Raw genomic sequence first — 11,465 nt, 5'->3', positions numbered from 1 at the left:
TACCTTGTATATTTCTCTCTCCCGTCTGTAAGTATACCCCCTGTACTCTCTTTTGCATCCCTTTTATATGAAATGAAAATGAAGTGCTGTGGGGAACTCCCCCACAGTTTACCCTTCAAAAAAAAATTAACAAATATGTTAGTATTGACCTATGTTAATCTTGTCAGCATGTTAGATCATTTTTAAGCCAAGTTTTGCAATAGGCTGCAAGTACTAACATTGATGTTGGTAATCGTTTTTGCTTTGAGATTTGCAAATGGCAAATTTAACTATGCTTGATTGATTCTAACAAATGGACATCAGATTAACTGAACCACCTCTTGTTGATTTACTTGTGGATGAACCAATCAACCAAATTCATGACAGCCTCATAACCACCACCAATATAATCCCCACATCCTGCAGAAATGAACCTAGTACTTCTTTTTTTGACTCCCTCCTTGCCACCAATATAAACAGTTACACCCAGCAGTTCTCTTCTCGCTACCATGGCGATCCGATCAACGGCAATGCCTATTTGACAATGGCATTACCCTTTGATGACCCCAGCGTTTCTGTACTTGTACCTGATGGCCCAGAACAAGAAGACGAGGTAGTTGAGGGTGCTGAGCACGCACATGACCCAGTAGAACCGCTCCAGGTGGTAGTGGTTCAGGCTGGCACCCTGCAGCCACGGCCGGTGCCCGCCGTGCGCCGTCGCGCTGTTCACGATGGACACCAGCACGGAGCTGAGGTAGTATCCCAGCGCCAGCGACGCCCACGACAGCGACGTCGCCATCGAGCGCATCCGCGACGGCGCCTCGCTGAAGAAGAACTCGAGCAGCCCCGCCAGCGTGAACAGGTCCGCCGACCCCAGGAACAAGTACTGGAACGCGATCCAGAAGAAGCTGATGGGCAGGGGCTTGGCCGAGTCCAGCATCCCGTTGTCGGCGGCAACGTTCTTGCGCTTCACCTCGACGACGGCGGCCACCGCCATGGCGACGATGGAGAGGACGAGCCCGGTGCCGATGCGCTGGAGGTGGCTGATGCCCATCTCGGTCCCCGTCACGCGGCGCGCGAAGGGGATGATGACGTGGTCGTAGACGGGCGCGAGGAGGATGATGAAGGTGACCGGGAACACGGGGAGCGACGCTGGCGGCACGGTGAGCTTGCCCACCCGCGTGTCCATGGTGGCCGCCTGCTCGACCGAGAACGTGGACAGCTGCGCCAGGCAGCAGTTGAGCATGATGGTGGAGAAGAAGATGGGCAGAACCATGAGCACGATCTTGACGTCCTCCACCTCCTGCACCGTGCACGCGAGCAGCCCGTTCGGCGGCGCCTGGCACTGCGCGGCGCGGTTCAGGAACGCGAGCTCCCGCGACGGCTCGGCCGGCTCATCACCGGCGGCCGCGGCGGCGTCGGAGATGACCCCCATCTCGCCGGTCTTGCAGTACTCCTTCATGTCGGTGCTCCCCGTGGGGCTGGGCGCCCGGTCGATGACGGCGCCGTTGCTGGCGCTCTGCGCTCCGCCGCGCCGCGCGAGAGCCGCCGCGAGGAGGACCTTGGCGATGGTGGTGAGCGGGCTCCCCGTGGGCACCTTGTTCCGGTACATCCCGTATCCCGCGGCGAAGACCGGGATGGAGAGGAGGATGGCTATGGTGGAGATGCCGAACCCCCATTGCCACCCCTTGTTGTCCTCGACCCAGACGGCGAAGGTGACGGCGATGAGCGCGCCGACGGAGAGGCAGAAGACGAAGTAGTTGAAGAAGGTGGAGCGGCCCTTGCGGCCCCGCGGCGCGTGCTCGTCGAACTGCTCCGCGCCGTGGGAGGGCAGCGAGCCCTTGATCCCGCCGATGCCCAGCGCCGTTACGTACAGCCCCGCGAACAGCATCGCCTTCTTGGCGCCCGACACGGGCTCGCACGGCGCCTTGGCGCACTGCGGCGGCATCAGCGACGGCGTCCGCGCCTGCACCAACAGGATCACCAGCCCCTGCGCGCCATCAAACATTTACTTGCAGTTAGCACACACATTTTAATGGAAGAAACAGTCAGACATTGCACAGCCCATGTGTGGCCCATTGTATCTGGACCGAGCCCAAATTCTACATGCATTGCTTTTTTTTCCTTTTTTGTCATGATTTGGTGCGCGAGTTCTTTGCAGGATTTTTACTTCAGAGAAGATACATCATCATGTCAAGTGACGAGACGTGAGTCTATCACGTCGAATGATTGGGTAAATATCAGGCGACGGCGACAAAAAGCAAGCGCACGGACGCGCGGCAAGGAGGGCAAGTGGCGGCGGCGGGCGAGCTACTTGCTCCGGCTCTCGGCCCGTGCGCGAGCGTCGCTTTGCGCCCGTGATCCGGGGCGCCAAAGCAGGGGAGGAGACCGACCCCCGGTGGCCGCCGTCCCATCCCATGCAGTTAGCGCTTTGACCAGCCATATATGGGTCCGGCCGGGGTTCAGACAAAAACCATGGAAATGGCGGGCGATTCGACCAGGAGGCCGCGCCCAGTTCTGTGCACTATATTTTTGTCAGCGCTGACTAAAACTTCCAGGAGTGGGCAGGTGACGTGCCCATCAACAATAAGGTGCGAGTAATGATTTTGTTAATTTCGATAGCAAGGTGCTAAGGGTAGGATTTCATATGTATTCGTAGAGGTTGAGTGTGCATGTGTATATGTGAGTGTCTGAGTGTGTAATGTGTAATTTGAATTTGAAAAAAAAAATGGTTCCACGTAGTTTTTTCCGGCCAGAAAGACACCGTCGTTCAAAAAGAAAATGTGTGTTAAAAAAAATACAGTCTGGTCTGTCGTGCTATGGACTATGGTGTCCAGCACTAGCAGATCGAATCAGGCTCGCTCAGGTTCGCCCGAATCCCAGGCGCCGAGCAACCGAGTAAACGAGAACCGACGCGCGGCGCGTCCGGGAGACGGGAACCTGACGCGCCCTCGTCCCGTCGCTGTCCCCCAACCCTCCGGCTCCGGGCTCCGGCCCCGCGCAATCGTTTCCTCCCTCTTCCCGTTCCCGGCTGCGCAGGGCCCTCCGAAGCTTCCCGACGAGGCTGGAGATACGCGCGGGCCCGCGGCGGCTCGCGTCCGGCCGAAACAGCAAAAATCCGTCCTCACGCGCAGGCAGCCCCTGAAGCAGCGGTTTCGGCTGCCGCTGCTCCGCAGCTCCGGCACAGTGCCCAGCAACGAGACGCGAGCCTATTGGCTTTTTGCCCCGCGTCGCGACGTGGCATGGCAAGCTGACCATAGCGCCGTACACGGACGAAACCCCAGGCGTCCGGATCAGGATCAATCATGCCGTTCCGATGTAAAGTGCCCGGATCACAAATATTCTAAGTTTTACGTGTCTGGTGGGGATGGCCAGGGGTGGTTCGGTACGGACCACGGCAAAAAGCCTCCAGAACGTTCGGCCGTAGTCTCACCCGGTTTGTTTGCTCCAGCCCAGCGGCCCAGGATCATTACCTACCAGCTGTCCCTGTCGCCGATCCTTCCTCGACCCGTTCGTGGATCGTCGTCGTGGTTCCATCTCAAAGCATCACGTCCCTACCATCTACCAGTCATCAATCGAAGGATTATCAGACGACCCGACCGCACGATCTTGGCTTCTCCGATGCAAAAACAGAGCAGAAAGACGAGCCGGGACGCGTCGCGCGGGCAGGTCGGTCACCTCACACTCACAGCGTGCGCGCGCGACATGGCGGTGGAGATTCCCTCTCCCCATGCCGACCCCGCCGCAGGGATTGGCCTCTCGTGCGGAGTGGGGGACGGGATGAGATCGCCGTGTCACAAGCACACATAAACTTTGCTAAATTTAAGGTGCTAAATTTTAATCAGGGCTGTTTGGATTAATGGGTTAAATAACATTTAATGAGGTGTAGAAAGATCTATCTGCTCTTATTTAATGCGAGGGGGGAGAGAGGGTCCAGACAAACAATAATGAAGGGCAAAGGGTGTCCAGCCCCAAGTTTAGCTGGTTGCTAAAGAGCTAAAGTTTAGCACCCATAGTATAGCAAAGTTTAGTAAGGATGTTTGGCAAATTTGTTGCTAAAGTTTAGCATGAAGTATCCAAACACTCCTAGGACCTCGGCGTCCCAGATGCCGACAGCTTGTCGGCGTTCCAAAAGCGAACCTGGCGGCACCCCGGCCCAAACAAAAGCTCTTAGGTTGATGACATGCATTGCATTGTCACATTGACAACAACTTGTGTGTTTTCGGGGCACTGGTGTCCGAATTGATATTTAGAGGGAATATAGTATTCTTTTTGTCTGTGTAGTGACAAAAATTATTAACATCCATCGCCTTCAGCCGTTGCCATTGCCCTACATCTTACGGTTGTTGATGCAAATGACTGTTTTTTGTCTTTTTTTTTTGCAAGTACAATTATGCTGCTCAACTTGCTAGGAAGTACCCACGTGATCCACAAAGAAATGTCACTTTACTCGCTACAAATCAACATCCATCCTACTCATCCAATGTCTAACATATATTTAGGGGATATTTGTAGGCTTCAGAGCCAAGGTGAAAAAACAGCCCAAAATTAAAAAAAAGGAAACATATAGTACATGAATAGTATGTCATTCCCTAACACGCAGGAAAAGAAAACATGCCACACAGAAATTAGCACACGCAGGAGGGTAGGGTACGTAGTACGCCCATCCTTTGCGATCGGTAACGGGTTTCACATGGATGTTCTTGCGCCGCCGGTTCTTTTCTAAAAGCGACAGGAGGGAGGTCCACTGATTTCCCGAACAAGGCCCCTACGCACGGCACGGTTAAGCCCATGCCCTACACGGCTACACTGCCCATAGCCACATAGGGTGGTGCTGTACGTGACAGCACAATGTATGAACAAGATGTGTGATTAGCTTCCCTTTGACCCAGGGTACCGAGTCAAATCGGCCCCCATATCGTCTTGTTGTCGAATAAAGTGATGGCTACCAATCATCATTGGCCCTAATACAATCCGCGCTCTCAGCTGCTTAACCCAAATCGCAGGGAATTGTGCATGAGCTTGGCAGGCTCTAATTTGGCCACTGCGAGATGGACGGCTACCTGAGTGTGCGAGTGCGGGCACTAGGCAATTTGTGATGCATGGACGTGGCGCACGCAGGACGCTACGTTCTCTGATCACATTGAGATTGGTGATGAAAGTGACTCTCTAGCTCGGTCTCTCACAGGACTTTGAGTGTCAGCTGAACCAGAGGCCACGTGTTTGCCTCGTCAGCTTAATTAGCTGTTTGGCCGGCTTCGATGCATGAGAGGCAGCTGCGATGTTCTACTTGACCCACAGCCATGCATCCCGTCAGCAGAAAACAGATCATGAGTGCAACGTGGGAGGTCAAGCACACAGCTGGGCTGCAAATCATATCGGCTAGTATATTCCTCCCACGCCAGCGTGGAGATACGGCGAGGACCATGGAGCTATGTTTTCCAATCCGATCCGGAAGCATCTGCTACCAACTAACTCACATATTTTTTGGTCGATCGTCGCGTGATGTCAGTCAGAGGTAGAAGACGATGGAAGAACTTGCATGTGCAGTGTGCTCGTACTATTTTGCATTGTATTGCAATAGCACTATAGCAGGCAACAAGATCAAAGATGGCATAGACGACATACCGTGAACTCGATGAAGGCGCTGACGATGTAGATGGTGTAGGTGGTGAAGAAGGCGTCGGAGAGGAAGCCGCCGAGGAGCGCGAGCAGGAACGCCGTGCCCATGAAGTTGGTCACCGCCGTCGCCGACTGCGACGGCGAGTAGTGCATGAACCGCATCAGGTAGGTCACCAGGTTGCTCGCGTTCGCCAGGAACGCCAGGTTCTCAAGCACCTCCACCACTGCAGTAAGTTACCATGAGCATAATTTTAACCAACAAATACCATCAGGTTATCAGGTTATTACTTCCTTCGTTTTAAATTATAGATTGTTTTGAAATTTTTAAATTTATAAATATTATTATGTATACAGACATAGTATCTATGAACTTAGAAAAATCAAATCGATACAATTTGAAATAGAAGGGGTACAAAACAATACAATTTAAAATAGAAGGGGTACTAAGCAAGCCATTTGGAACATGAATTTTTTTTGCAAGTGATTAATTTAGGCGGAAATTACAAATTATATAATCCTGTAAAGTAGCATAACTTTTCCCCCATTTTTTTAAAAAGCAAATTCGACGAATTGGTTGAATAAAAAAAATTACGTAAGCAAAGCAAAACCATGTGCGGCGTAACTGACTAACGCCCTGATGTGCGGCTGGGTGGCGTTCCCGATGCGTACCGGCCGGCCGGCCAAATTTACTCCGCGACCCCATCGTGCCTTGCGATTCGTGCCGCGTTTTAATGCGGGCTTTTTGGGACGATTCAGGCCGGCGGCAGTCCGGGTCATTTTTTTTTTTGTCTGTCTGATGAACCACAACGGTTGAAGTGTTGAAACCATTACCAATCCAACCGCGCGCCAGAGAAGAAAAAACAGAGGGGCCTCTGCCTCTCTCATACACGAACACACGCACCAGGATCCTGAATTCATGACGATGACAACACGAACTAGTTTCCCCTTCACACATGCAACCGAGCTTGTCTGCAGCCAGAGCCTTCCAGATCACAGCAACATGAAGCCTTCCTTGGAACGAGGGCAGCCGCAGCCACGAGCTCTCACGATCAGTTTGGTGAGCCGGTGGTCTGAAGAAGATGGATCAACAATGGACGCGAGCGAGCAGTGCTCCTCCGCTGCTCATGGAACCCCCCAGAAAAAAAGGAAAAACCTTCACGAACCCGTCCACCAATTGCACGCACGGGTCATGCAGAGGCAGTAGCGCATGCAAGTTGCGCTTGCTTTTTCTTTGGGGGTTCGTGGTGCAATTGGGCGCTAAAGGTGCCGAATTCCCGGGCAAGTTGAGAGAGAGAGAGCACCCGGCCGGAGCCAACGGAAACTGTATGTGAAAGGGAACGAAAGGAGGGAGGGAAATGGAGCCCAACGGACACCAGTGGGGGAGGGAGAAAGAGGCAAGGCGAGGAAGAAAGGGTCTCGGGCACCCACTTGTCCAAAAAGCAGCTGGAACCCGATCATGAAAAGGAGGGATGGGGAGGAAGAAGAAACCAGAGGGAAATGGAAGCCGTGGCGTGGGTCTCAGGGTTGCAGAGGACTTCTTCTGCTGCCAGAGCAGAGGCCAGAGCGCCAGAGGAGAGGAGGGTCCGTGCATGGAGGCCGGTATCCTATTCGATCCGTCGTGCAGGCCTTTCCCCCCCAATCAGGTCCCCTACCGCCGGGGCCCGGGCGCAATCGGCGGTAGAGGGGGACGCACGGACGGAGCTCTAGAAGAATCTGGAATCAAAAGCGGCGGGTGGCGAGTGCGTCGCCGATCGATCGCTTACCGAGCACGAAGGAGGCCGCGAGCATGCCGCCGTGCCGGCCCCTCGTCGCCGGTCGGTTCCGCCAGTCCACGTACCCCTCCCACCGCTCCGCGTCCCGCGCGCCGCCCTCCTGTCACGAGCACGACCACCATGGCAAAGAAATCAGCCTTCAGCCATAGCCAAGGATCAGCGGCAACGATGGAGCAAATAAAGAAATGCCCAAGCAGGATTAGCCGGAGGAGCATCTCAATCAACAAGCGCCAGGACACTCACCATGGTGCTCGCGGCCGTTGCAGGCGGCAGCCTCGCTCGGGGCTCTGGAGTGCGAGCGGGAGGAGGAAGACGAGGAGGGAGGAGGCCAGATCAGGGGATCGCGTTTGAGTTCAGTGCTTGAGGGGAGAAGGGAGGGGTGTGGTGTATTTAAAAGTGTAGAGGGGAGAGAGACGGGGGGAGGAGGGCCCCGTCCTTGGGGCAGCGCCAGGGGGTGTAAAAGGGCGCCAGGGAGGGGCACCACATCGCACACCCACACCACCGGCCCGGCACACAGGGCTGCTGATGAGAGGGACGCGACCACAACAACGGCTGCTCTGGGTCGGGGATGTCAACCTCAAGATGCCCCGTAGAACCAGCAAAAGGGATGGGACGTGTGCATATATGATGTACGTATGTAAAATATGCATGGCGTTGTGATATAATTCGATTTTCATCTAAGTTTTTCTTTGTGGAAGTCTAAAAGCATATCTATCTCATTCGCCAGACATTAGCTTAACTGAGAGCTTAACTGTAAGGCTTAGTTTGGCAGTGGAAGCAAACTAACCCTAGGGAAGAAAGCGAATTTCCATGGACAACAGAATCCCGCTGAAAAAGATACCCCTAAAAAATGCCCCTCTGCTATTTGGAAGCCCCGCTAGTGTTTGCTTAGCATATGGGGATTTCTGTTGGCTGGTGTTAATTTGCCTAGATTTTTCTGTTGGGTGGCATGTGGCAATAGAGAAATTGTAAACAGTATTTGTACTAATATATATAAGCAACATTTAATCAGGAGATAAATAGAGCAACAATATAACCCAGTTGCCTTTAGAATACAAGGATATACTATCTGTAAGATTAATGGACACAGAGTGTCAGATGTTATACTAGTCCATATAAGCTTAATGTATATATTATCAAGATATTATCCAAAGTAGCAGAATATTACTCCATGGTCCTCGGGGGTAACAGGCACATGCTATTACATATAAGCTTAACCCTTCTCGACGAGCACCAACATACTCAAAATGAAAAGACGGTTAAAATGATTCACACTATGCAACTCATATGTTACACAACATACTCAAAAATTTTCAGAACTGCTATCATGGCACAATACCACGCACTTCAGCATATAAAGAACACACGTGCAAGCATCAAGGACTAGTAAATGGCATGCCAATTCAGCACAAGTTGCTTCATTTTTCTTAGATCATGTATTGCTTCCACCAAGGACTCTGCATGTAAACAAAAAAGAGTCAACATTGTGAAATAATTCAGCCATGTCAGCAGTAGAAGGTGGCAGACTGGCAGCACACAAAGCAAGAGTTTCGTACTAGACAAGACAAGATCAAAATATGGCTTCAGCTTAAGCTCGAAAATAAAACCAAACAGATTAGCTTAGCTCACAATAATTTTGCTATGACAATGCAAACAAAATCTTGCAACAAATGTACTTGTTCAGAATTACTTACACAAGGGTTCACAACAATCTATCACAAAAACACAGTCAAAAGAAAATCTATCACAAGATCTTTTAGGAAGCTTATGTAACAAGATCCTCATTGTCAGGAAGCAAGCAAACTCGGGGTATAACTTTTCTTATATGCATTGTGACTAAATTTCAGGAAGCTTAGGTAACTGAACTAGCAATCCAATCTGTCCCTATTAAAAATGTCACAAGTAACTAGAAATCTGCATGCACAGTCACTTAAATATTCAAGTTTCGGTCTTTTAGATACTCATTATTTAGTGATCTTGACAATCCACAGGATGCTAGGATCATGTAGTGCTTACACTAAGGGCACTGCAGTTAACAAAAGAATAAATTTTTTTAAATAATTCAGCCATGTCAGTAGCAGAAGATTCACACAAAGCAAGAGTGTAATATCTAGCACAAGTTGATTAATAGTAACTTGTTGTACCAACCAATGATCAATGGAACAAATCAAGAATTAGCAAATAAGTTGGTCTATGAAAAGTTCAGAAAAAATGAACTAATCATTTCAGTAAACATGGAGCAAACTGTAGCAAAACTGACATGACGGAAAAGCTATGATACTTAGCATGAAAGAAACAACACATAAGTTACCTTTGGGATCTTGGCAACTGACTCTCGGATCATGTAGTGCTTCCCATAAGGGCTCTGCAATTAACCAAAAAAAGTGAAATAATTTAGCCATGTCAGCAGCAGAAGGTTCACACAAAGCAAAATTTTACATGGTTAAACATGATGAGACAAGTAAGTTTTTCATTAACCATACACTGAGCATATTCAAAGAGACATACATGATTTTTTGCTTTAGCCACAGTAATCGAACATTAGGATTCTTGGTTGTAATGAATGTCTTCCTGAGTGTCTCAAATTCAAAAAGATCTAAAGCATATGACTTCTCCTCATTGGTTAATTCAACCATAGCATCCACTTGATCAACACATTTCTCAACTGAAAATTCTTCTTCACGCCTTTTGTTTTCTTCAAGAGCTTCCAAAGTTGTGCTGGTTTGGCTATTTTTGTACTCCACATATCCCTCAAGAGCAGATCCAATGTGACTTTTCTTATGCTTTTTTCCACCTTCTTCCTACCTTGAATCTTGATTTGATGAGGCAGATTGAGCTTCATTATTTTCATTACATGCACTCGAGGTCTCTTGGATATCAAAACTGGAGGCAAAGGGATTTGTACCATAGAGATTGAGATCATCATGAAGGCTTTGTTCAAATTTACTTCTTTTAATAGGAACTGGAGGAGGGAGAGCAGGAGCTGGAGGAGGGAGATCAAGAGTAGGTGCAGGAGTAGGAGCAGAAGGTGCAGGTGCAGATGATGTAAAGTTTAGATTTCCTATAGCAACACTTCCAGTTCACGAAGACAATTGGAACTCAGATTAGATGAGTTTCAAAGTAACAAATTAAGATATGCAAGTGAGGGAACTTCACCTTCATATAGTGATTCCAATTGGTAAAAGAGGGAAAATGGCTTTTTGCGAAACTTTGCTACTCTTGGGTGATTCTATTGAATGTAACAGAAAAGGATAATTAGTTAACAACAATAACTTAGCTACTTCTTAGCATATTTTATATAGAGTCCAAATGGCTTACCGCAATTAGCTTCTCCCATACTTTTGGTTCCGTTAGTATCATACATAAAGATTCATTTCAACCATTATCACTGTCTCTTTTAGCATCTCTTAGTGCCTTGTAATTAGCTTTGAGCTCCTTCTCCTTCTCCTGCACCTGCTTCTTTGTGAAATGAGCTACGGGAAACTTCTCATTGAACTTGATGGTGATAATCTTCGAGCCCTTTCAACCATTTTGACCTTTATATTTGGGGTTATCTTTGTAGTCATGTAATATTTCAACAAGACCTTTCTCATAAGCGGAGTTCCAAGCAGCCCTATCAGCTTCTCCTGCCATGGCTGCATTTCCCAAAACATGTTAAGATGAAGTACAAAGAAACATAAGCAAGATCTAGGTGTCTCAAAAAAAAGAAATTCAAGTACAAAGATAACAATTGCATTAAGAAAGGCACTAATTACAATAATGTTTGTAGTAGAAAGTTCCAAAAATTACATAAGCAAATCATACACAAACTAGAGGAACCATACTTCTCTAAAAAGATATTATTCTAAACTAGTTATTATTATTATAAGCATCCCACATTTGGTGTGCGATTTGATCTCTTAGAGTACTGCCATCGTTTGACTCTGCCTCACTTGGATAGTTGTCGGCCCCCTTCTGGCACGTCAACATATTGATCTGTTGGGATATACTCTGGTTGGTCATCCAGCCACCCCTCTTGACCATTTGCCCTCTAATTATATTGTGAAATGCAACTGCTACAGCTGCAATCTTGATTTGATTTTCTATGGGATG

The 11,465-nt window shown here is 49.2% G+C and overlaps 1 protein-coding gene across 1 annotated transcript; it reads right to left on the bottom strand.

Moving 5' to 3' along the window:
- Positions 1-299: 299 nt before the first annotated feature.
- LOC101759321 (protein NRT1/ PTR FAMILY 4.6) lies at positions 300-7,787 on the bottom strand. The gene is made up of 4 exons (XM_004965964.3): positions 7,617-7,787; positions 7,365-7,473; positions 5,608-5,825; positions 300-1,969 (listed from the first exon to the last, which is right to left on the bottom strand). Exons 1-4 carry the CDS (start codon positions 7,617-7,619, stop codon positions 530-532), a joined length of 1,770 nt encoding a protein of 589 aa, XP_004966021.1. The 5' UTR covers positions 7,620-7,787; the 3' UTR covers positions 300-529.
- Between the last annotated feature and the right edge of the window lie 3,678 nt (positions 7,788-11,465).

Source organism: Setaria italica, chromosome IV, assembly GCF_000263155.2.
Source record: "Setaria italica strain Yugu1 chromosome IV, Setaria_italica_v2.0, whole genome shotgun sequence".
Taxonomy (NCBI): domain Eukaryota; kingdom Viridiplantae; phylum Streptophyta; class Magnoliopsida; order Poales; family Poaceae; genus Setaria; species Setaria italica.
The sequence above is the reverse complement of the archived record's forward strand: the minus strand, read 5'-3'. Positions and strand labels throughout refer to the sequence as shown.